This window comes from Epinephelus lanceolatus, chromosome 21, assembly GCF_041903045.1.
Source record: "Epinephelus lanceolatus isolate andai-2023 chromosome 21, ASM4190304v1, whole genome shotgun sequence".
In the NCBI taxonomy this organism is placed as follows: domain Eukaryota; kingdom Metazoa; phylum Chordata; class Actinopteri; order Perciformes; family Serranidae; genus Epinephelus; species Epinephelus lanceolatus.
The window spans coordinates 30378395-30402189 of record NC_135754.1 but is presented as its reverse complement, the minus strand read 5'-3'; the positions used below and the strand labels follow the sequence as shown (position 1 = coordinate 30402189).

At 42.6% G+C, this 23795-nt stretch overlaps 1 protein-coding gene across 5 annotated transcripts in view; it reads right to left on the bottom strand.

Annotated features, from left to right (window-relative positions):
* sdk2b (sidekick cell adhesion molecule 2b) overlaps positions 1–23795 on the bottom strand; it is a 468332-nt gene that overhangs the window by 4837 nt on the left and 439700 nt on the right. For 3 of the 5 annotated variants that reach the window (XM_033611150.2, XM_078163251.1, XM_078163252.1), the window contains exons 41-44: positions 22217–22381; positions 21930–22070; positions 19700–19838; positions 7624–7753 (exon numbers count right to left, since the gene is read on the bottom strand). In XM_033611150.2, the coding sequence (XP_033467041.1) occupies positions 7624–7753; positions 19700–19838; positions 21930–22070; positions 22217–22381 (575 nt within the window). Of the gene's footprint in view, positions 1–7623; positions 7754–19699; positions 19860–21929; positions 22071–22216; positions 22382–23795 lie in introns of all 5 variants that reach the window. The other 2 variants (XM_078163249.1, XM_078163250.1) reach the window with 1 other exon arrangement.

Genomic DNA, 23795 nt, shown 5'->3' with positions numbered 1-23795 from the left:
GGTGGTTTGGCGTGATCTCTGTGTAAAAAAGCCGTGTTAGCGATGAAGGAAACATCGGAGAGATTAAGCCATTCATGTTTGAGCCTCAGCCAAAATTGGCGACTGGCAAATGTATCAGAAAGATAGGTGTAGTTAGCATCCTCTATTTATGTTGTTTGTTAGCTTGTAGGCTAACTGGCAGCGGTGCAGACAGCGTTAAATAATGTGTGTTACGATGGGGTTTTCGTAGAGAGTGGAAGGAAGCTCCAGAGTCTGGTTTACGTCTAAAAACTGTACATTCTACCATGTTTGCTGTCAAAACTTTCTTTATGCTAATGCTAACAGCCGCTTTTATGTTGAAGTCTGTCCCCACTGTGATATGTGTTTCTTATATAAGTCAGCAATTGTCTTTCATATGAGTGACGTCCTTAATCTAGCTTGCCAGGCGAATGTTTGAATCTCAGATTTTAAGGAAGTGCACAGAAATCGTCTCCTTTGGTATAGAAATGTGAAAACACCTCTATAGTGAGAAACTTTGCACAGATACAAGTCTGTATAGTCAAGGTCAGACATTTTAGGGGACATAACCAGAAGACAAACTCTTTTTTGAGTGGAGGGGGACTTTCTTTTATACTGTTGTTCCCCTCCATAAGGAGAGCAAGGCTGTGAGACGGATCAATGGCTGTCTGCGCTTGTTGTCCATTTGTAATATCGCTGCCCTGTTGTAAACACTTGAGGCCAACCAGTGTTGAAAAGCATTCCAGTCATGCCAGCGTGTTTAGCTACGCAGCAACACAATAATAGGATCCGTTCGCAGTTGACCAACAAGACATGGTGAGCCACTTCAAGTGGTATTACCTCACTCTGAAAGAATTGACACTGCATTGAGAGATGAAACACCACTCCAGTTGTGTGTGTGGGGTAGAGTGAAAGAGTGAGTGCAGACCAAGTGTTGACACAGGGAATTGCGTCTCACTCCTGCCCGGCTGTGGAGTGTGCTCAACAGATGTTCTGTCTCTTGAAACGTTCTACGTACGAGTATAAACCGCAGCAATCTGTCCTCTTTTTGCTTTTGGTTCATCACCAGTCTTTAGCAGAAATAACTCAAGGATCCAATTGAGGAATCTACAGTGCAGATGCTTGACAGTTTACCTCTGGGGCAGCACGGCCCATGAAACAGCTCCTCACTTCAACTCATTACGAGCTAATTACTAGAGCTGAATGCTGTGAAAGAAACAGACTTAAGGCATGAAATGCAGCATTGCACCTCAGCCTCCAGGGAACCAACCATCTTATTTATGCAGGGAGATGTGTAAGACAGACACATACCAGCCTGCCAGTGACAATTATTAAACATTTTTTCATCGTTATGATGTTAAATTAGGCAGAGAAAGAGATTAAGACATCTATCCAATTAACTGGTGAAACCTCTTGAGAGTAGTTTATTTTATCATCAGCGTAATAAAGTTGCCCTGTGTTCCTGTTTACAATTGCTCACGTCGTACAAGGGAGAACAATGTGGAAGATGGGAAAAGGGGAAAATACAACAATGAATGTGCAACCTGATATCAGACAGTCAACATGTTACACTCCGTTTCCATCTTCAGTCTGACATGGATTTCCGTAGGAGAGGGGGGATCACTACAGACTGACATATCCGTGTGAACATCACTTTAAGTCTACACAGATCTGGAGCCATTACAACATATTTGTTTTGTTCTGCAAAGCAGAAACAAACTACAAAGAAGACATGTTGATTTAGAACTGCCTCAATGGCAGCGTCCATCTTGTTTGAAGTGTTCGCCATTGTTGTAAAATGGGATTTAGTTTTCAGAAACTTTGAAATGAGGACATTTCATCTGAAGAGAGGGAAGAATGTAAGATGAGATTTATTTTCGTGAGGATGTATCAAAGAGATTGTCTTGTGTTTCTCTGCCACTATTGTTGTCTATGTTCAGTTGTCCTATGTTCTTTTTCGGACATTAAAGTGGATCAAGTTACACAGAGAAGCTGTTCTGTGCAGTAACTTCAGCTACAGCCTTGTGATAGTTAATTTAGTAACAAGTAATTTTATTGGTACGACCAGAGAGAAACCTGTCTTACATTATTATTACTCCTCACTGGCTGTGGCGCAGCGCTTGACTACAGCGTTAGTCCTGCCTGTGGCGCTGATTGGCTTATCGAGTACCCCCATGGCGCTCATTCATTGCTTTTTATTTTGACCCTCTGAACTCTGCAAATGAAATGGTCCACCATTGTCTACATCAGTATTTTTGCTTATTGTGATGTTGTTTTTATGTGTCTAAAATCTGTACAACCTAAGCTAAAAGGTTATCTACGTAAATAACCATATTAATTGATAAAAGTATAAAAATTGTGTCAAAAAATAAATAAATAACATTTTCCTCATTGTCTGTCTCTTGGCTTCTTCCCATCTGTCTGCTGCTGTTTCCCAGACTTTCAAAATAAAAGCGTATCCTGAAGATGACAATATAGATCAATGTTATCACTTTGATGCATCAATCACATTGAATCGTTGATCATTTAATCGATATATTGACCCAGATCTATGTATCGTTACACCCCTAATATACATAACATTACGCAAGTAACAATCTCCCACAGCCGTTTACAGGGGAATACCGGTGCAACTGTGCATTGTCACTTCATTTTTCCGCACATAAGGTGAGGTAATGTAATGACGCACAGGACAGAGGCCTTAGCTTAAGGATCTTGCAAACAGCAGTCTCCTGTGGGCCGTCTGTTTTTAAAGGGTTAAACAAGAAGCATGGCAAGATAAATTAGTCATTATCAGTATATAGGGCAGGTGTTCGCACAATCTATACCAAAGAACTCTGACCTTTGACCTCAGTCTAGAGAGAGTTCAACTGAAAATGACATGCTGTCATATCAGTGTTTAACTCATTCTTGTTTTTATCTACAGTACAGGCCAAAAGTTTGGACACACCTTCTCATTCAATGCGTTTTCTTTATTTTCATGACTATTTACATTGTAGATTCTCACTGAAGGCATCAAAACTATGAATGAACACATGTGGAGTTATGTACTTAACAAAAAAAGGTGAAATAACTGAAAACATGTTTTATATTCTAGTTTCTTCAAAATAGCCACCCTTTGCTCTGATTACTGCTTTGCACACTCTTGGCATTCTCTCCATGAGCTTCAAGAGGTAGTCACCTGAAATGGTTTCCACTTCACAGGTGTGCCTTATCAGGGTTAATTAGTGGAATTTCTTGCTCTATCAATGGGGTTGGGACCATCAGTTGTGTTGTGCAGAAGTCAGGTTAATACACAGCCGACAGCCCTATTGGACAACTGTTAAAATTCATATTATGGCAAGAACCAATCAGCTAACTAAAGAAAAACGAGTGGCCATCATTACTTTAAGAAATGAAGGTCAGTCAGTCCGGAAAATTGCAAAAACTTGAAATGTGTCCCCAAGTGGAGTCGCAAAAACCATCAAGCGCTACAACGAAACTGGCACACATGAGGACCGACCCAGGAAAGGAAGACCAAGAGTCACCTCTGCTTCTGAGGATAAGTTCATCCGAGTCACCAGCCTCAGAAATCGCAAGTTAACAGCAGCTCAGATCAGAGACCAGATGAATGCCACAGAGTTCTAGCAGCAGACCCATCTCTAGAACAACTGTTAAGAGGAGACTGCGCGAATCAGGCCTTCATGGTCAAATAGCTGCTAGGAAACCACTGCTAAGGAGAGGCAACAAGCAGAAGAGATTTGTTTGGGCCAAGAAACACAAGGAATGGACATTAGACCAGTGGAAATCTGTGCTTTGGTCTGATGAGTCCAAAATTGAGATCTTTGGTTCCAACCGCCGTGTCTTTGTGAGACGCAGAAAAGGTGAACGGATGGATTCCACATGCCTGGTTCCCACTGTGAAGCATGGAGGAGGAGGTGTGATGGTGTGGGGGTGTTTTGCTGGTGACACTGTTGGGGATTTATTCAAAATTGAAGGCACACTGAACCAGCATGGCTACCACAGCATCCTGCAGCGACATGCCATCCCATCCGGTTTGCGTTTAGTTGGACGATCATTTATTTTTCAACAGGACAATGACCCCAAACACACCTCCAGGCTGTGTAAGGGCTATTTGACCAAGAAGGAGAGTGATGGAGTGCTGCGGCAGATGACCTGGCCTCCACAGTCACCGGACCTGAACCCAATCGAGATGGTTTGGGGTGAGCTGGACCGCAGAGTGAAGGCAAAGGGGCCAACAAGTGCTAAACACCTCTGGGAACTCCCTCAAGACTGTTGGAAAACCATTTCAGGTGACTACCTCTTGAAGCTCATGGAGAGAATGCCAAGAGTGTGCAAAGCAGTAATCAGAGCAAAGGGTGGCTATTTTGAAGAAACTAGAATATAAAACATGTTTTCAGTTATTTCACCTTTTTTTGTTAAGTACATAACTCCACATGTGTTCATTCATAGTTTTGATGCCTTCAGTGAGAATCTACAATGTAAATAGTCATGAAAATAAAGAAAACACATTGAATGAGAAGGTGTGTCCAAACTTTTGGCCTGTACTGTATATTTATGCTTAAAGTTGTTCCACAAAGCAGCTTACAATTTACAAGGTGATAAAAATGCTTTGTAAATAACTCTGAATTTACTTCCCTATGTTTTATATAATGCCATGAGACTGAAACAACAATCCCCTGTCAAGCTTGGCCCCCCATCCCCCCCAGAATTGATGCATACCCCAATACCACAGAGTGGGTCAGCCCTTTGTCCTCTAGTTATGGATTATTGCAGTGAGGAGGGGGAGAGAAGGAGGGGGCTGTCTATGTCACTCTCATTGATGAAGTGAACACAGCAGGGGGCTCCGGAGACAAAGACAGTATATGTTGGGTTTGAGAGGGATTAAAAAGTCCAGAGACGTTCAGAGTACATACATTTTTGTGTGCGTTCAGCGATTTCTGTGTAGGGAGAAAAAAAAGATTAGAGTGGAGGAAAAACAGGGACGGGAAAATATGTTTTTGGCATAATGAAAAAGCCTGCTGCATCAAAGTAAAGTTGTATTTTGTCATCAAGGCAGGGGTATAGGCCTCCTTAGCAGCTCCAATCCCCTCTCGCTGCTTTAATGTATGTTGCTTAAATCAAAACAACTATAATCAAGGGATTTTGTTGGGTATTAGTGCTGTCCCAGACTGGAGGACTTTAATGAGAGTAATGGAGGCATGTGCTTTCGCTGCATTTTCCTACTTTATTTTTTCTTTTCTTTAATTTGTCACCCATCTGTAGTTTAAGGGACTATTCGAGGCTAGTTTTCATCCCTCGCCGAGCATTTCAGTCTCTCCCCACTATCCTCTGTCACGCCTTCAATTTATTGAAAATAAAATATAATTTATCCGCGGTCATGATTTCCCTTTATTCTGGGTTATGACATCATGCGTCAGACTGGGCCAGTCAAAATGAAGTGGTGTGTTGTCGTTAGAGACGATCCAAACATTAGAGAAAGTATTCTCGGTTGAGCCCCAGCCAAAGAAGCTACAGTAGCCAGAGAGACAGAGAGACAGAGAGTAGGAGGGCGGAGGAAGAGATAGACAGAGAGGAAAAAAAAAAAAAAAAAGAGAGAGAGGAGAGAAAGCATGTAACAGAGCAGACATTTTCATTTCTCTCCCCCGGAATGCCACTCTGCAGAGAGAGCGTGATCTGCAATCCATCTGTGACTCAGAGATGAGATCATCTATCTTTGACTGGTTTCGGCCTTAAATGACACACAAAGACAGTGCCACGGAGACAGCCTCGCGGAATGAGAAAACCTATACTCTAAAGGGAAAAAGTCAATAGGGATGTGCTTGCAGGGGAACAGAGCAGTAATGGTGGCCTTGTTGCTCTGCCAAGTCAATGCTAGCTTCCTCCAAATCCCCTCTCTAGGAGGAGCACAATAGTCAACTTATACCTGCTGGTGGAGCCCCCGGGGATTAAAGAGGACAGACGGCACAATGTCATACTGATAGCTCAGAGTTATCCGCTCAATAAAACTTCAAAGAGCATTCCTGGGTTTTTTCCCAAGCACCATTGGGTGCTGATATGGTGGCCTGTCAGGGGCATGGCGGAGGAGCAGCAGGGTAACAGGCAGGGCTCTGTGTGTTTTAGCCCATCAAAGCCAACGTCAGACTCTTAAAGGTGCGGCGTGGCAGCAGGCGGGCGTCATCATCACAGGCTGAGGGGGCAGGCTACTGTGTTGTTTGACGATACACAAGTGCGAACGGTAGATATGTCAGACAGGTGATGAAATGACGAAATGATTCATTTGAGGGGATGTTATCGTGCTGCGAAAGGTCCTGTCCGTAACGATTCATTGTGGGGAGATTTTCATTTGATCTGGAAATGGGACTTAGGTCCCGATAAGGGCAGGTGGGGAGAGATTTCTGGCTGCGGAATTCACACCAGGGAGATGAGAGATGTTCCTAGATAATTTGAGAAATGCCTAGAGTGAAGAATTTGTAGATAAAAGAGAAAACTGAAGGCCTGAAAGCGAGGGAATTCAGGACCAATACCCCCCTCTGATGCTTTCATCTGACTGGGATCAAAACCAGACAGTTCACCCAAACCACAGAGAGCCGGGGAGGGAGGCGACATAAACAGAAACAGAAACAGAAACATATATGCATATAGGACATAGGGGAAGAAACAATCAGACAAAGGGAAAAACCCGAAATAAAAAATCCGGAAATTAGAGACATGAGGGAGGGCGGCACGCAGACTGATCAATGGACAGATAGAGAGAGAGAGAGAGAGAGAGAGAGAGAGAGAGAGAGAGAGAGAGAGAGAGAGAGAGAGAGAGAGAGAGAGAGAGAGAGAGTCACAATTTATCGATTGCACTCACTTACTGGGCAAAAGCAGTTTGGCTCAGCACACAGCCAACGCCACAAGTCCGACACTCTGGCGATACTTGTTCATCTATCAGCCCTGACAGTGTCTGCTTAGAGCACTTTAAAAATTCAGAAGAGATTCAAAACTATATTTGACTACTTATAACGCTAATGAGGCCACAGAAGAGGAGTGAAAAGCCAACACAGAATTCTAGTTTTCCTCAGAGACGATTCTCACTGACACTGACCTGACTTACAGAAAATTCAGATGGAAAGTTGGACAGGCTGCCTGGCTGGAGCGGCAACTTCCAATACATAACTAGCTCTAAAATAAACTTTGCACGGTGCACGCGCCCTCGCCGTCTTACATAACAAGTGCTGTGGCTGAGTGCAGTGGCCTGGATCACAGGTGGATGTTCTCAGAGTGACATTCTCCACAGGTCACTGCCTGGTCTAAAAACTGCTTTGCTGCCAGTGAGCAGTCATTAATCTCTCATCTCTCCTTTTGCATTACTGTAGCTATATCTTTCGACCTCTGCAGGCCGAATGCATTCAGGTGAATGACACAGAAAGGACACTGTGTGGACAGTATGAACTGACACGACAACACTGCACAGCCGACAATGCAGAGCTGAATTCCCGGGGAATTCAAGGAGGTGATGGTGTGGCACACAGACGGGTACAAACATGTAACAAATACAGACTTAATGCAGACAGACGGTGAACAGTTAACATACAGAGACCAGACAAGATATAGGATAAAAAACAAGAGTTGCTACTGCACCTGTGAGTCTGAGATTTCCGAGGGTTTTTCAGTCAGGCTGCTGCTCTCTGCAGGGATCAGGTCATTGTATTTTGTGCTGACGTCCTCGTCTGAATAGTGAAGACTGCCTGGACTGGGCCTCGGAGGAGACCTGGGCAAAGATAGACACAGACTGTCGGAATAATGCAGTTGGTCGTCCGTAACCAGTTTTTGTTAACCCTTACATTATTTTTTGCATTTCATCAACAGGGGGGTATATTGGCAGAACTGGAATATAAGATACTAAGTATGCTTTTTTTAATCACTTAAAAACAGGAACCATCGTGTTTTTGTTGCCTTATGCAGGATTTATACTTCTGCGTTGAATCAATGCACGTCAGGCTATGCGTAGCACTTCCCCAGAAATCTAACTACGTGTCCGGGCGACAAAGACCTCTTGTCTATTTCTGTAAGCTGAAACAAAGCTTTTATTTACTCTAATTTCATAGTTAAACAATAAACTGTGAAGACAATAAAGCCTCCACAAAATAGCATTTAAAGTCTTGTGTGTGATTTATCCTGGCTTCATATGAGCAGAGGAAATCTTCGCTGGTTGCTAGGCTAACTCATACAATGTAAAATGCCATAGGCTTGTGCTAATAACGTTAGCATGTTGTATTTGTTTGGAAAACGTGTTTAGTATAAGACAGTTGTTTTGTCAGTGAACCTTGTGAGTTGTAATGGAGCTGAATTTTGTAACGCTACCTTTGTTAAATGTTGCTGTTGTCCCTGGCTTCATATGCGTAGAGGAAAAGTCTGCTAGCTGCTAGGCTAATTTATACAATGTAAAATGCCATAGGCTTGTGCTAATAACATTAGCATGTTGTATTTGTGGGGAAAATGTGTCCAGATAAAGACAAGTGTTTGTCTGTGAATGCTGTGAGTTATAGTGAAGCTGATTTGTGTACTTGTGTTTGAAATTGTCTCTATTAAGCCATGTTTAATGCGTGTTTAATGTGTGTTTAATGTGTGTTTTGAATCAACTGAAGTTTACAGCATTTCACAGAAACCTCCACTGCCGACTAGTGTTTTGGAGGTGTAACTGCAGAGTGACACAGACACACCACCACACAAGTGTAAATGCTCACAACGGTGTAGGCCATGTGTGTAGGTTCTGCATAGAGCTGACAAACAAGTATAAGTCCCGCTTTAGAATACATAGCGAGTGGGTCCTTGTCCACAGAGTCCACCATGTTGCATTGCCAAGTTTCTACAGTAGCCCCAGGGCCATTCACATTTTCATGTTGGCCACCACAGTTAGCAGCCCCTGTGCAACGAACAGCTTCAGAAAAACAAAGTCATGATGATGATCAAAGTCACCTAATTCATTTGTTTTGGAGAGGATGAGACCTCTACAGACAATTCAGCTCCCAGTAAAAATCTCCTGAATATCTGGATCTTAAGTTAAAGAGAAAAAAGGTGAGCACACAGTAGCAGGTGCTGGGCTCGTGGTCTGTCTCCAACACTAATTTATAATGTCAAACTGCTTTATTCAGTGTTTTTACTGATTTAAATCACCTGGTTTGTTTGTTCTGGAGAGAGGAGACCTCTGTGGATGATTCAGCTCCTGGTTAAAACCTCCTAAACTAAGAACACTGAGGGAATTCTAACCAAGAGAAGTTTCAGCTGGTTGCAATCTGCAAGATGCCGCTAAATCCCCCTAAATCTTACACACTGTTCCTTTTCCTGTCTCCTTTTTTATTACAACTTGGATCTTATTTCTGTGGTTTTTGTCATCAGTCCTATGGGTAATAGTAACATCTTACTCATCACAGTGCTGGCTGAGATCTGGGAACACGAACAAAAAAAAGCCAGATGGGGCAGAAATCATGATTTCGACGATGAGACAGATTTGAAACAAGAGGTTAGCCAAGCTTACTTGGAAGAGAAAACAATGTTAAACAGTGAATGCTTTATTGAGCTGTTTGCTGCAAATCCATCAGTTTGCAGACTGACTTCTTTGTTCAGCTTTGACCTGCCATACTTTCTGTAGAACACAGTTTTCCTGTGCAGTTAGGGATGATTACAGACATTTCTGGTGCATTCACCTTCAGGTTTACCTCCACATAAAGTGGTTTAGATGTTCTGGCTAAACTGTTTGTGGAGCGTCCCTGTGGCCTTATCATCTAGGACACAACGTCTTAAATTTGATTCCAACTAGGAGCCTTTGTTGTGCGTCATCTCCATCACCCTCCTTAATGTTTTCCTTCTGTCTCTAATGTCAACTATTAAGCAAAGGCAAACTGCCAACAAAGTCATCTTTAAAATAATATTGGCCTGACCACGTTCAAACTGACTTTGGCTCTGCATGAAAAGAAAAAAAAAGACCGCAGCCCCCTCATTGATTTGAATAGAACCAGTCTGGCAGTGCAGTGTGGGTGCCCGTGTAGGAGGACAGGGCAAAACAGGGCAGGATCGCCTCGCAAAAAGTTAAACCAAGCTAAAACTTTCCAACCAATCAAAAGACCTTTTCTACAGTCTGTTAAAGGTGGGAGTGTTGCGCCATCATTCCGCCTCGCTGTTCTGTATAGAACGTTCAAACACAACGCTGTTGTGTTACACGTCACACTTCTTTTGCTTACAGAGCAACAGTATGCTATCTAAATCACACACTGAGGCAAGAATTATGGCGGCGTTGTCTGGTTCAGTGTAAAAAAGCAAAGCCAACATGATGGCTGATCGTCTTTATAGCAGTATTGCAGAATCGCTGTCCAAAAAGGATTCAAACGCACAATCCTGGCAGATTACTTTGTAACGTTAACGACATATTGCCACTCTTTATTTGGATACATGGACATGGCATATTGCCTTTCTAGTCCTCCGACTACTCTGACACTCGCTCATTCAACCACACATTCATAGTCTGGTGGCCAAGGCTACCATACAAGCCAACCATTCACTCATGCACTCACACCAATGGCACAGCCTTTGGGAGTAGTTTGGGGTTCAGTATCTTGCCCAACAGCACTTGGACATCCGGACTGGAGGAGCTGGGGATCAAATGTCCGATCCTCTGATTAGTGGACGACCTGCTCTACCTGCTGAGCCAAACTGCTGTGACCTAAGAAACCTTCATATTCAGAGATCTGTTGGGGCTCTGACACACCAAGTCTAGAGTTGGGCTGTCGCTGAGTGTCTGCCACCCTAGTTTTTGTGGCGTGTCCCACATCGCTGGCACTAGTTCACTAGTTCAGTGTGTTGGATCGGTGGAGGAAGCGGGGCAGATGGTGGAGCCCGTCGGTTAATGAAATCACTGTGACTGGCAGTTCAGCTCAGTGGACAAAAAGAAAGATGAAAGTGAGCAAAGCAAACAAATGACCAAAGTCAAGAGGGCATGAGATCGAAACATTCTTATATTAGGTAAGACCTTTTTTTTAAGGCACTGTGGTAACTTTCACTTGCTCACAGTAAATTATTTGTTCTTTCACCATCGGGTTGTCTTAATGAGCTACCTGGCTAACCACCACCTAATTCATTCAGCCAGTCTTCCTGTTTCTCTTTTTGGATGATGATTACTACCACCGCCTGTTGGTTTGGAGAGTTGTTTCCTGTCACGCAGCCTCAGACTGACATGTAAGTTAGCTGTTGGCTGTGGCCTCTGTGGTGTGTTCCAGTGCAACTTTTCAGCTGAGACACAGGTGATGTGAGGTGACACAACAGTCGGCTTCGTCATCACTAGCTCTCTGATGATGGTTTGATGTGTCTGGGCCTTAAACATGACTTCCTGGATTGTGTATCATCGTCTCAACAGCACCTGAAGCTTCACGTCCAAACAAAAGCAGCCCCTTTTAGTGTTTTAACACAATGTTGATTTGGGTTGTAACACCTGCTAGCCGGTTGTGTTTCTTGTCCCATCGGACTCTGCTGTATTGATACTGCCATGTTTCTAGATTTCAGCAATTACTTTGGAGAGTACAGTGCTCCCAAAACAGATAGAAATGATGGTTAAAGTTATGCAAATAAGCCTCAAATTGTAACAATGATTCTTTAAAAATCATTTGGCCTTCTTTACTGAATTCAGAAATCCCATTAAAGCGGTTTCTGATAAACAAGAAAATGACTCCAGGCCTCCCTCGTTCTCATTAATGTCTGAGACACTACAGTAAGCGCCTCCTCCCAGGTTCACATGTATCACTGTCTGTCTGTGTGTGTAGGAGTGAGCTTGATGAGAATCATGGGACACTCATGAGATGGCTCCCTACAGCCAGTCTCTCCTGGAATGAATAATTCCCCCTGATTCAGTCCTCACTGTGGGCTGTGGAATGTCAAACCATCAGGTCCTTGTGACTGAATTATAAACTAAACTCTTGCAGTGCTCAAGGGGTCATCAAACAAATGGCAGCCTCGGGCTTTCCTCTGGCAAATGTTATCAGAGCTTACGTGAATGATTGCCTGGATTAAGCTGTCAGTGGCATGCTGCGGCGATCAAATATGCCATTCAGATGTATGTTTAAAGAGTGTAAGTGAGAGGACTGAGAAAAGGGAGGATCCTTGAAGGGACAATAGGGTCGAGGAGAGGTGTTGAGTGAAACTACAAGCTCAAAGAAAGAAGGAATGAGGAAAAATGAATGGCAGAGGAAGATGAAATACTGGAAAAACAATTCCTAAAATGGTGTGCGCTCTAGTCAGGAGTTCTTTAAGTAAATATGAGAGGGGAAAAAAAAGCTCCTCCGTACTTTCCACTGTCGCCGGTCCTGCTAAACAAACACCCATCTGTTTCTACTGATTGGTGCTGGTTTGGCTGAGACTACTGGGACATACTGACTCCTGTTGACTTTCCAGGCCATAGTGTCGGCCGCCAGTTGCTGCCAGCGGAGCTGCTGCAGCACACACTCACACACACACAGCCGCTTTACACGTCGAAAACCACATTAGGATTTTTCCAAATAAATATATTTTGAAAGCATTTCAAAAATGCTGTGGGTAAATTCCAGCAGTTTTCACAAGGGGTGGTGTTGCGAGTGTGGTGTGGACGAAATGGAAAACTCCACAGGGAAATCACAAAGCAAGCTGTAATTCAATTACTCTCGATGAGTTATATTAAACTAGAGTTAATTCACTTAACTTGAGTGGAGAAGTGAAACGTGTATAATAGAGAGTTGCTTTTATACAATGCACTGCAGCACAGGCTGCTAATTTCTGCAATATCTCGGTGTATTCGGAGCTCAAGTGTCTCCTTTTATGCAGAAGTATTACATGACTTTACTGAGAACTTTTAATATTGACATGGAGTGTGTTTTAATTATCTTTTTAGGGGAGAATAAAATAAATGATTAAAAGGTGAATATTCATTCTGAAGGAAGAAGGTGTACTTTATTTTTCCTGTTTTTTGGCTGGACTGCAGAATGCAAAGCCGGTCCTGTAAACATGGACGTCCCCCTGTGAGTGAGTAAGTGAGTAAGTGAGTGAGTAAGGGTGTGAGTGAGTGATGAAGTTGCACAACTGGTCGGAATAAGTGATGACGAAAGTGGTGGTGTTTCCCCATTCCGCCGCTCTTACGAAATTAATAGGCTCTGATAAGCTGACAGAGCTAACAGTCTTGAATTACTGTATTCCTCGTTTTCTGCTACCAGTGAGGCAGAATCACAGACATTTATATGTAGATGCTGCACTGACTGTGTCAGTCTGTTGCAGCAATATGTCAACGGCACCGCCATATTGGAGAGGTCAAGACTTGCCTGTAAATAAATGCAGACAGACATAGCTCCAATTTTTCTGGATAAAATTGCAATGAGTCGTTTTAATATCCATGGGTTTTTCGTCTATGTATAGCAAAAACGGGACACAATGTTGCAGTGGTTAGCAGTGGCGCCTCATAGCAAGAGGGTTCCTGGTTCAAACCCCGGGGTAGGATAGCCTTCTGTGTGGAGTCTGCATGTTCTCCGGGTAGTTAGCTATTCATTTAGTTGGTATTTAGTTAGCTAGTTCTTAAAAGTGTGACAGAAGAAGCCGGTAACAAACATGGCAAAATCTAGATCTAGAGCCGTGCATTATTGGACGGACGAAATGTACAAAGCTGTAGAGTTGTCCACCATGGTACCAGTTTGCTGCTAGCTAACTGTAGCTAACTTGTTTGTGGTCTGTGATGTAATAACAACCAGAAAAGGTCCTATACTAACAAGCAGAAAGGGGGGTTTATTGCCACCTATCGTAGCGGATTTTATATCCTGGGACAAGGACAGTGCCCAATTAAATGGCCTAGTTGAGCTACAACCATAGCTTGACTTGACTTGCATGTAAAAGTACCTTTTGTTTCAAATTAAAGCCCTTCACCGTTTCATACGTAGTCCAGCAGTATACTAGGTTTTGACGTACTCTTGTTTTTGAATATGGAAAATAGCTTCTTCAAAAAAATATACAAGAAAGTGGACCCAAACAGACAAATGGAGAGAACTAGTGAAGCAAATTATTATCAAGAAGAAAATCACAGCCATATTAAATCCTATTCAGTGTTGACAAGATCAGCTGTGCTAAAAAAGCTGAAATTAATTAATGAAATGTAAGTGTTCAGGTGCCTGCTGATGGACATATGTGTATTAATGTATACATGTTTGGTTATGCATGATATAGTACATGTATACAAATCCTTCCTGTCTTTCCTGAGGTATAAATATAAATGCTAACTGTTTTTTTTCTGTATTGAGGACATAATTTCTGCACTTTTTTTGCTCTGCTCTATTATAATTATTTTCGTTTTATGTTTGGAATTTGCACTATTACATCTCCAGCTGTTAAAACATGATGAATCAGGGGTTATGAATGCAATAATGACATAATTAATCAAGTAAATTAATGACAATAAAGCGTATAAAAGCTTGACATTTTTTAATAGTGGTATTCTGTCTATCGACTGAGTGATTAATAGACTCAGGCTGAGCAGACATTTTTGAGTACTTTGGAGTGATTGTCTAAACTAATGGCTGCCAGATTGTCTTTGCAGCAAGATAAAAAATAATGATTAACACCATTTATGACTTTAAAGTATCAGCCAAGTGAAATTTCCCCAGAGATGCAATTTTTCCAAGATGCAGTCCAACTCAGAAAACATTACAACAAAGTTTAAGCCACAGCTCCAAATTCCGATCTGCGCTTATTCCCCAAAGCACTCTCGAGCGTAACCTTTACCAACTTCCACTCCTCAGCAGTTCGCCCCCCTTATAACACAACCAAACAAAGAACTGGAGCCAGTGTGTAGAAATACTACTGGGAGCCCACTGAGACATTATGATAAACTGCCTGTTTAAAAACATTGAGGAAGCTCAGCCCACTTTCACCTCTTCTCCTTGACTCTCATACACTGTTGAGTGAGGCGTGAATTATTTATCAGCTCTCTCACTTGGATAGAGAAGGGTCCACTTAATCCTCTCGCAGCAAAATTCAGTCAGCAGTACGTCGGGTAAGAAATGAGAACCAGGGGGTGAAATCAAATCTGCCCCTGGTCTATACTCATTATCAGGCTCTCCTCTTGCTACAATCGCCTGTGGGGACTCATTAACATGTCTGAAGTGTTCAAGAGCTTTGTCACTCAAGAGTGTTTAAAACCATGTTAATCTACACGGAATTACTCCACCAAGACCTCCTTAAACCCCAAACCAGTGTGGCAAAGCAAATTTTAAACTATTAAAAGAGAATGATACAAAGCAATACAGAAATGATGCCATTAATCCCTCAGTCTTTATCCTAACAGCAGTAAAACATTGATCTGGATGTTGAACCTCAAACCCCTGAGATACATGTGGACTCCTGTGAGGCTGAGCAGGAGTTTATGTGCAGTCAGAAAGGATTTGGATGGCTAATGTCTTAAATAAACCGCAGGAACACATAATACCTAAAATGTTTATTTTTAACCAGAATCAGCTTTGTGCAGATCAAGAGTTATTATTCTACTACTCCTTTTTAATCTTCTTATAGTGCTACAAAGGCACACTGACAGTTCAGGGGTCCGTTTCACAAAGCAGGTTTAGTGAAAACTCAGAGTCTGTTAACCCTGAAATGAGGGAAACTCTGAGTTTTCCGTTTCAAAAAGGGAGGTAACTCAAACCAGAGAAAGAGGGGTAACTCTAGCCTGTTTCAGAGAGAGAGGTAACTTAAGCTCTTGGTCAGTTACCGTAGTAACAGACTCTATGAACCTAACCTGGTCGGGACCAGGTTTTTCTCAATGAACCTCGAGTTTCTCTCTGTCTCCGCCCTCTTTCAGAGCCACACACTCCATTTGATTTCCTCATTCATTCAGTCAGCAGTTTTGGCGTAGCCTAGTTCTGCCGTCTGTCATTTTAAAAAATCATTAAAAAAATCAGAGTCAGTATATTAGAAGTCCATTAGGCACAGTAGGTGGCGACTTTTTTCACTAACATGGCATGTCCTTTTGATAACGATCCCGTGGATGAAGGCGCAGAAATATTCGTCAGGAGATGGTTATCAGACCGCGCATAGATGTTTTAGCATTTCCACACAATTATCTTTTTGAGCGGTACTGTTTCACATCACAGTCCATCATCTACATACACAACCTAATCCGTCCTTATATTTGCAACATTACCAATCATAGTCATGCTCTCACATCCCAGCAGATATTGTGTGTTGCGCTCATAGACTGTATAAAAATGCGCTGTGTTTCTTTGCAAATGGAAGTTTTTTGTACAATGTCGGAGATGCTGAGCACTTGAGTAAGGCAACATGCAGGGCGGTCAGAAAAGTGTGCTCGTTTTACGGGCATCTGCCTTCTTTCTGTTGGCTGAGTAGAAGTCTGTGTTAGTTTAAATAGGCTTAATTATTTAACAGAACATGATATAGATGAGAAGACATTTATGTGTGTGAAAACAGCATTATGTTGGGGATAAAACAACTGCACAGTCAAACAGCCACTTAATATTTACTTTACAATGTATAGCGTGATCAAAATGAGGTACCCCCATGAGATTATGCCGAGGTCTTACCTGTTTGAACAATGTTTTTATATTTCATCCTAAACTGCTGCTGAGTGTGCTTCTCCTCCGCGGGATTGCACCTAAATGAAATAAATTAATAGGCTACCATTCAAGCAGTTTCCCCTGTAATATTATTGTGATTGCAAAGGACTGCATTTAAACTTATGCATTCTCCCACGCCATCTCCCTCTCTTTTGCAGCTGCAGCGGTGTTGCACTTCTTTTTGAAAACGTGTGCAAACTCGCTGTATGAGCGCATTAAGATTTCTAATTCTAGTGGGGTGAAAACGCAGCCCTCCCCGTCCCCATTGCCATGGTGACTCATGGAATCGGGGCTCCATTGATGCTGGCTTTTTATAGTTGTGGTGCGCGCGCTTAACTCCAGGTGAAACTACTCCGAGTTGATTAAACTGATTCAAATCAGCTGTTCTGGAACCGGAAACTCAGAGTTTCCTATCTCAGAGTAGATCAACTCAGAGTTCAGAATTAGACTCAGAGTTTGTTGAACCTGCTTTGTGAAACGGACCCCAGGTCATGACAAATTAAAGTGTAAACTTTTTCTATCTCTAGTGTTTCCAAGTGGTGTTACTGTTGGTGCTGCTGTTGCAAAGTCAATTGCTTTCCATTTTTCTTAGAGCCTAGCAGCTACCATAGTTTCCAGTTAATCCTGTTGCTCCACCATCTGCAATTTACACTGCTGAGGATAGTAACTGCAAATAACTTACACTCAGTGATTTTACACAACATTAGAGAAAAATGATTTATTGTGTAGGTCTGACTAGAACCTGACTTTTTAAAATACCTGTAAATATGTTAGTCTGTCTGAAATCGTACTAAATCGAATTTCTCAAATAACACACCTAGTTAATGTGATTGGGAGTTGAATCATGCCTGCATGTTTACAGTCAGTCTGACCCAAACTGGCTGAGGCACTCAGCACATGCTCCACAGTTTCCTCCCTGGGCTTTGACCCAGAAGTCCAAAGCATTAAATGCGTACGAAGAAGAAGAAGCTGCTAATAACGTGGTGAAATCTACATCCAGAACAGTGCATTTCTGGACGGACGAAATGTACAGAGCTGTAAATTTGTCCACCATGGTACCAGTTTGCCGCTAGCTAACTTGTTTGTCGATTGTTTGGTCTGTGATGTAATAGGCTGGGAACAGGTCCAATACTAACAAGCTGACAGGGGGCTTATCACAACCTATTGTAACAGAATCAGAAATACTTCGGTCAATAAATCGATTCCTTTCCCATGCTTGTATACTGTGACAAGGACAGCAGTCCCATTAAACGGCCTAGTTGAGTTTTAACTGTAGCTGCAGTTATAGTCGAGCTATAACCATTGCTTGACGTACCTCTGCATGTAAAGGTACTGAATGATACTCTTTGGTTACTGTGGTTAGCTACCTATAGCTACAGGGGAGAACGAAAGCGCTATCCTCTTCCTGTTTTGGGACACCATTGTGCTGTAAATTAAGCTTTCATTTTCGTGGGAGATCTGCCAAACGGACTCTGATGCGCATGGCTGAATATTCACGTTTATGTAGCTAACGTTAGCTATGGCCTTGGATCACAGTGTGTCCTCCGCCTTACTCTGGAGAATGACCCTGAGTCAGCAGCCGCAGCAACACAAATCCAGCCAGCACTCCATGCTGAATCAGCAAACTTTCTGTTGCTGCCTTTACACAGGGAGCAAAGCAGAGGGACTGTTAGGTGGCTACCTTACCAGTGAATGCTCTGCAATTTAATTAGATTACATAAATCAATGTACAGGAAACACTGAGTGACTGTATGAAGCGTATGCATATGCCCATGGTCATCTGGTGGGAGGAGCCTAGGTACAAGAGGGGGGAGTTGCAGGAGAAGGTTATACTTTCAAATTCTACATTTTATTTTTTGCCTTTTCCAGATTTCTGCCAGCCCCAGCTTTAAAGCAAAAGCTTGTCTATTTCTGACTCTCTGAGTTGTCAGTGGCCAAAAGTTATATGCACTGACTTCCCTGTGATGGCGATTAGAGTCACTGTCATGCAATTTGGCCCTTTTGTTAAACAAATGATCTCCATACAAATAATCTCTGTATCCAAAATCAAACATAAATTGCATTTGCTATCTGACACAGCTCTGTATCACAATGAATGCAGTGGGATTAGGAATGTTTGATTTCTGATCCTGGTATCAGGCAAAGGACTTCATCCTGTCTTTGGTATTCTGAGACCGGAGATCAAGATGTGGCATTAATCTATAATCAGGGGCTCAGGTGTTGGGATTTGGGTTCCTCCGCTATGGGCTGAGTTCAAAGAGTGCTGAGTCTGAAAGTACATCTGTGCATTCTTTCACTCCCAGCCTCCCCCTTCAAGCTGTAGACATAATAGGAAGCTGCCTGGAAGCTCCTCAAAGACCCGCAGCTGCTTTGATCTGTCCTCGAGGCCACACTCACATGCGCACATACTGATGCACACACCCAAAACAAATTTCTCTCACATTCTCATACACAAAACAATGCATTTTTAACAATGTGGACATGCAGACTCAGGTGGATATGTACACACAATTACATCTACGGCTAATTACATCTGGTGAAACATCAGAGTGCACCTGTCTCCCCAAATCACATCATCACAGGATGCTGGTGTTCATTTGAAATACAGTCACTGCCACAAACTTCCAACTGTCCTCTGACTGCAGCTGTCTCTAAATCTACCTCTTACCTAAACAGGTATTAATGATCTAATGCAAAGCATACGGTTGGATCCTAAATTGGACTTATGACTCAGTCCCTGCAGCGTTCTTAGCACAGGTGTCAGTCAGAGTGATTGGTTTTAAACAAGGCCATGGTCTCAGCGTGCTGCATGTCCTACAACTGGGATTCACTGCAATACAGGAGCTCATTAAAAGGGAATCTGTAGTGAGTCTTTTTATACGCTGCTTTTAAATAGCAGGAAGTGTAAAGTTAAGTCCGAGTTGTCAGGAGGAGAGTGTTTTTTTCCGCAGAGGTGAACATTTCACAGACAAGCCAATTATCTTATCATATGGTTATTTAATTCTGACCTACGTGTCAAGTGTCAAGTGTCAAGTGTCAAGTTCAAATATCATCTGCACTTTGAGTTTCCTCCTGCTTGGATCACTGACCTGGTGTAGACGCCGTTCTTTCGGCAGAAGGAGTTTTTCACAGACAGCCGTCGGTTGTTGAGTTCCAGAGCGGGGAAGCGGCCCTCGTCCAGGCTGACCATGTCTCCGTGGGTCAGAGCGTTACAGTTGGAGTTGTTACCTGGGCACACGTACAGAGACACTGTGTTACCACAGGCCAGACAGACAGGGAGGTTAGTGCACGGGAGGATGACGGGAACTGATCAGTCACTTGATCAGTGGTTGAGTAAGTGAGCAAAATTAAAAAAATATTAAATATTATTGTGATTAAATGTAAACGTAGATGAATGAAACATCAGAAGAAAAATAATGACATCTCAAGTATATGTCAGTTCCAAGTCTTTCAGGTTTTGAAATGTTGACCATTAAAATAACATGGCAATTGGGTATTTTTCAAATGGTGACAAACTGCAGTTACCAGGAGATGGCCACAGACCACGGGAGCGAGCAATACAACCTCTTTCTACTGTTAAATATTATAGTGAAGAAATTAAGTAAACAGCTCGTGTGTACTATCCGACAAAGGAGAGCACACGCTTTGTGTGTCTGCACACTGATGTGACAGTAAAGACACAGTAATGATAATCAAAAGGAATTCTACAGATCATTTAAGCCAGCATAAACTTAGTGAAGACAAATAGTCACTGATGGGAAGAGACTGGCTCTCTACAGTTTGCCTCCACCCTCCACTCCCTCCACAAATGGGCCATTTAAGTGAAACTCCACACTGCTGCACAACACTGCTGCTAATCACCTCAACGCCTGATTTGGTGTGAATGCAGCCGAACAGATCAAATCTTAAAACTTGTTTGTGCTTTCAGCTTTCAAGTTAGTCCAAGTGCCTTTTTTCATGACTTAAAGCGATGATTTATCGTTTGGGAAAGATCAACACTACAAAATATGTAGCTGGAGCCAGCAGCTGGTTAGCTTAGCTTAGCATTAGGACTGAAGAGAGGGGGAAGAGCTAGTCTGGGATGTTAATTAGTGATTGTTAGAGGTGCTGGTAGGCAGATTTTGTTGCCGTCAGACAGAGCAAGGCTACCTGTTCCCCCCTGTTTCCAGTCTTTGTTGGTTAAGCTGTCTGCTGGCTGTAGTCTTATATTTTGAGCAGACAGAGACGGAGGTATCAATCTTCTCATCTAATTCTCAGCATTAACGTGGATAAGCCTATTTCCCAAAACGTTGAGTGATTTTTCAGGTTAAGTCTACAGCTTTGTTTGTCTTAAAAAGACCCACTGACAAAAAAGAACTTTAGAGAAAGGTCTAACGACGAATGGCATTTCCTGTAAAATACAACATCACAAAGTCATAATGACACATGTATCTGCAAACTCACAGAAAAGCCATGTATAAAACACTCCAGACTATGATAAATGAGTGTGCCTCTCTGTGTAAACACTGTCTGTGGATCACACATGAATGGGCAATAACACAACTATTTTGCATCGACTCCCAAGTGTCCCTCATGATTAATCATGCCGCCAACACTGTAAACTCAGAGTGACAGACTTGCCGCGCTGCCCCGCAGTAGATTAATGTTTGGAGGCGCTGTTGCTTGCCACGCTACAGGTTAAAAACACTTTCAGTCATCCTGAGACTTATGAGGGACTGCGGCGAGGCCAGGACCTCCACGGTTGCTCCAGGGCTACTTGAGGTCAATTGGTGGTTACACAAACACACAGAAAGAGAAAAACCACTGGGTAGGTCCAGTGGCCTGGGCCAGATTCCTAGAGGGGGATATGGAGGCTTTGAGAGCGTCTTTGTGTTAGAGTGAGAAGGAACCTCTTGTTTTTCCTCTGTCAGTCAGAAAGATGGGCAGTGACCCGCAGGGACCCCCCTCCCCTCCCCTGCCTGGCAGCTTAACAGCCATGGCAGAAGTGCTGAGCGGAGGGAAATACCCGCTGATGTCAGAGCTGCACTGAATGGACAAGTATGCCCCCTGCTCCTGCTTCCCTACTCTTCTGCTTTTTTGTTCTCCTGCTACTTAGCCAATTATCTGATTCACTCAAAATTTAAAAAGTTACCTCAAGTTTCCTGCTCAGTATTTTGAAACTGCAAATCATTAAATCCCCGTATAAAGTGTTACTCTTTTAAAAGAAAAACTCAGATCATCAGATTCCCAGCCCTCCATGCCACTGGGTTAGAAGGTACAAGACTTTTATAATAGTTAGAAGTCTAGTTAAGAACTCTCTGTTTAATTGTGTGCACTCACCTGATTCAGACTTCTTGGCATATTTCTTGCTCTGTCCTCTGATAATGAGGATGAAAACGAGCAGCAGGATGAAGATGAGCCCCACCAGAGCAACCACAACCAGGAACCACCACTCCTCATAGAAAGGCGCCACTTTTTGGGCTGGACAAAACACAGGAAAATTGGAATTCATGGTTGTTAAAACAACTGGGCGCATTTCTGTGATGTCTGAGTCACCTAGGGCAATTTAATTTAGTCTGAAAATTAATGGGATTCAAATTTATATTAAGAAATACATGAAAGCTCACCAGATATAGACGGAGAAGGTAGACTCGGGGAGCCGTAGCCGTAGTCGTTCACTCCAATTACCCTGAAGTCATAACTGACCCCTTGCTTTAGGATATCCATGTTGAATGTGTGCGATGTTACTTCCTTGGGGATGTCCTTGATTAGGATGTCCCACAATCCCTCATCTGTAACAGAGTTAAAGTTGTATTTTTGGGTGAGAATGGGTCCGACGAGAGAAACTTGTAAAACATTTAAACAATGTCAATATGTCTTTGTTAACAGGTTGTTTGTTTAGTGTGATGTAAGGCTCCGGTCTGGCTGGCAGCTCCCAGGGTAATTCATAATTCTACAAATATTACACAATCCATCAATTTCACTGCTCCCGTAAAATTTACAGCAACCAAATCTACATCGTAAATAGTGGTGCAGCCATATTTCAAATGAAGCAATGTTAGATGGCTTTCTGCTTGCTTTGGAAATCCTGCCAGGGACCATTTATTACACATCGCTGCTTGTAAACATCAATGTTAAGTTTGACTCTTTTTAATGGGGTATACAAACATAAACAAGCACCGGAGTTCATCCGTCATGTTGTTCAACTCTGGCGAAAAGTTAGAAAAGCTGATGTAATTTGATTCGAAGACAAAAACAAGTCATCAAGTTATATGATACTGCAGAGAGTTATGGCCCCTGGCATATGGAGACGAGGAGATAAGGGGGGAGAGGTTGCTTTAACCATCTTCCTCATCCCCAGGGCATCACTTACACTATATATCATCATCAACAGTGCTGCTTACACTCCTTAAAGGGGACCAAGTTTCACACTTGTGTTTGAGTTTCTACTAGAGCATGTTTATGTGCTTTAATCAGGGTTCGTAAAGACAAGTCTGAGTCCTTTCAGTTTTTTTTCAAGCATTTATTTTTATTCTCAAATTGTTTTCTCCACAACCATCTGTTGCAAAGGAACTGTGCAAATTCATATGTAGCGCAAACACACACTTCCAGGGCCTAAAATTTACCTGTTATTAATTAACTGCTTGTTATATAGGCATGTGATTTGCAAAGGACAACTAGATAACTGTTGACTGTAAACTCTGACTTATTAATCTCACTTCTAAGAGGCAGAAAATTTTATTTTATTTTATTTCAACCATAATTCTTAATAAATAAATCTTCATATAAATCAGCAACGTGTTAGTCTGCAGGTTAAAAATGGGACTTTCAGCGCTGTCTGAGAAAACTGCCCAGCTTCATTCACAGATAACAGAGTCTCCTACCTGCCTCTCAGACAGCAATCAACCCTAACACCTTCTTATCTCAAGACAGTCTGGATCTGACCGGAGTCCTGCGGGGATCAACAAATGAGAAGTCTGGCGGTGGCGCTCTGCTGTGATTCAGCTGTTAACAAGCTGAACTAGCTGCTAACAGCCACTACTGCTACCAACAAGTTCCAAAAAATCCATTCAGCAGCTCCACCATCCACAGTCAGACACAGACAGCTGCTTATTCACAGCCACAACTTGTGTCAATCGCTGCTTCGGTGCGAGTGCAACATCCTGGTGCTGACTTTTTACTGGCATTTGCTGCCCGATGGTGGTT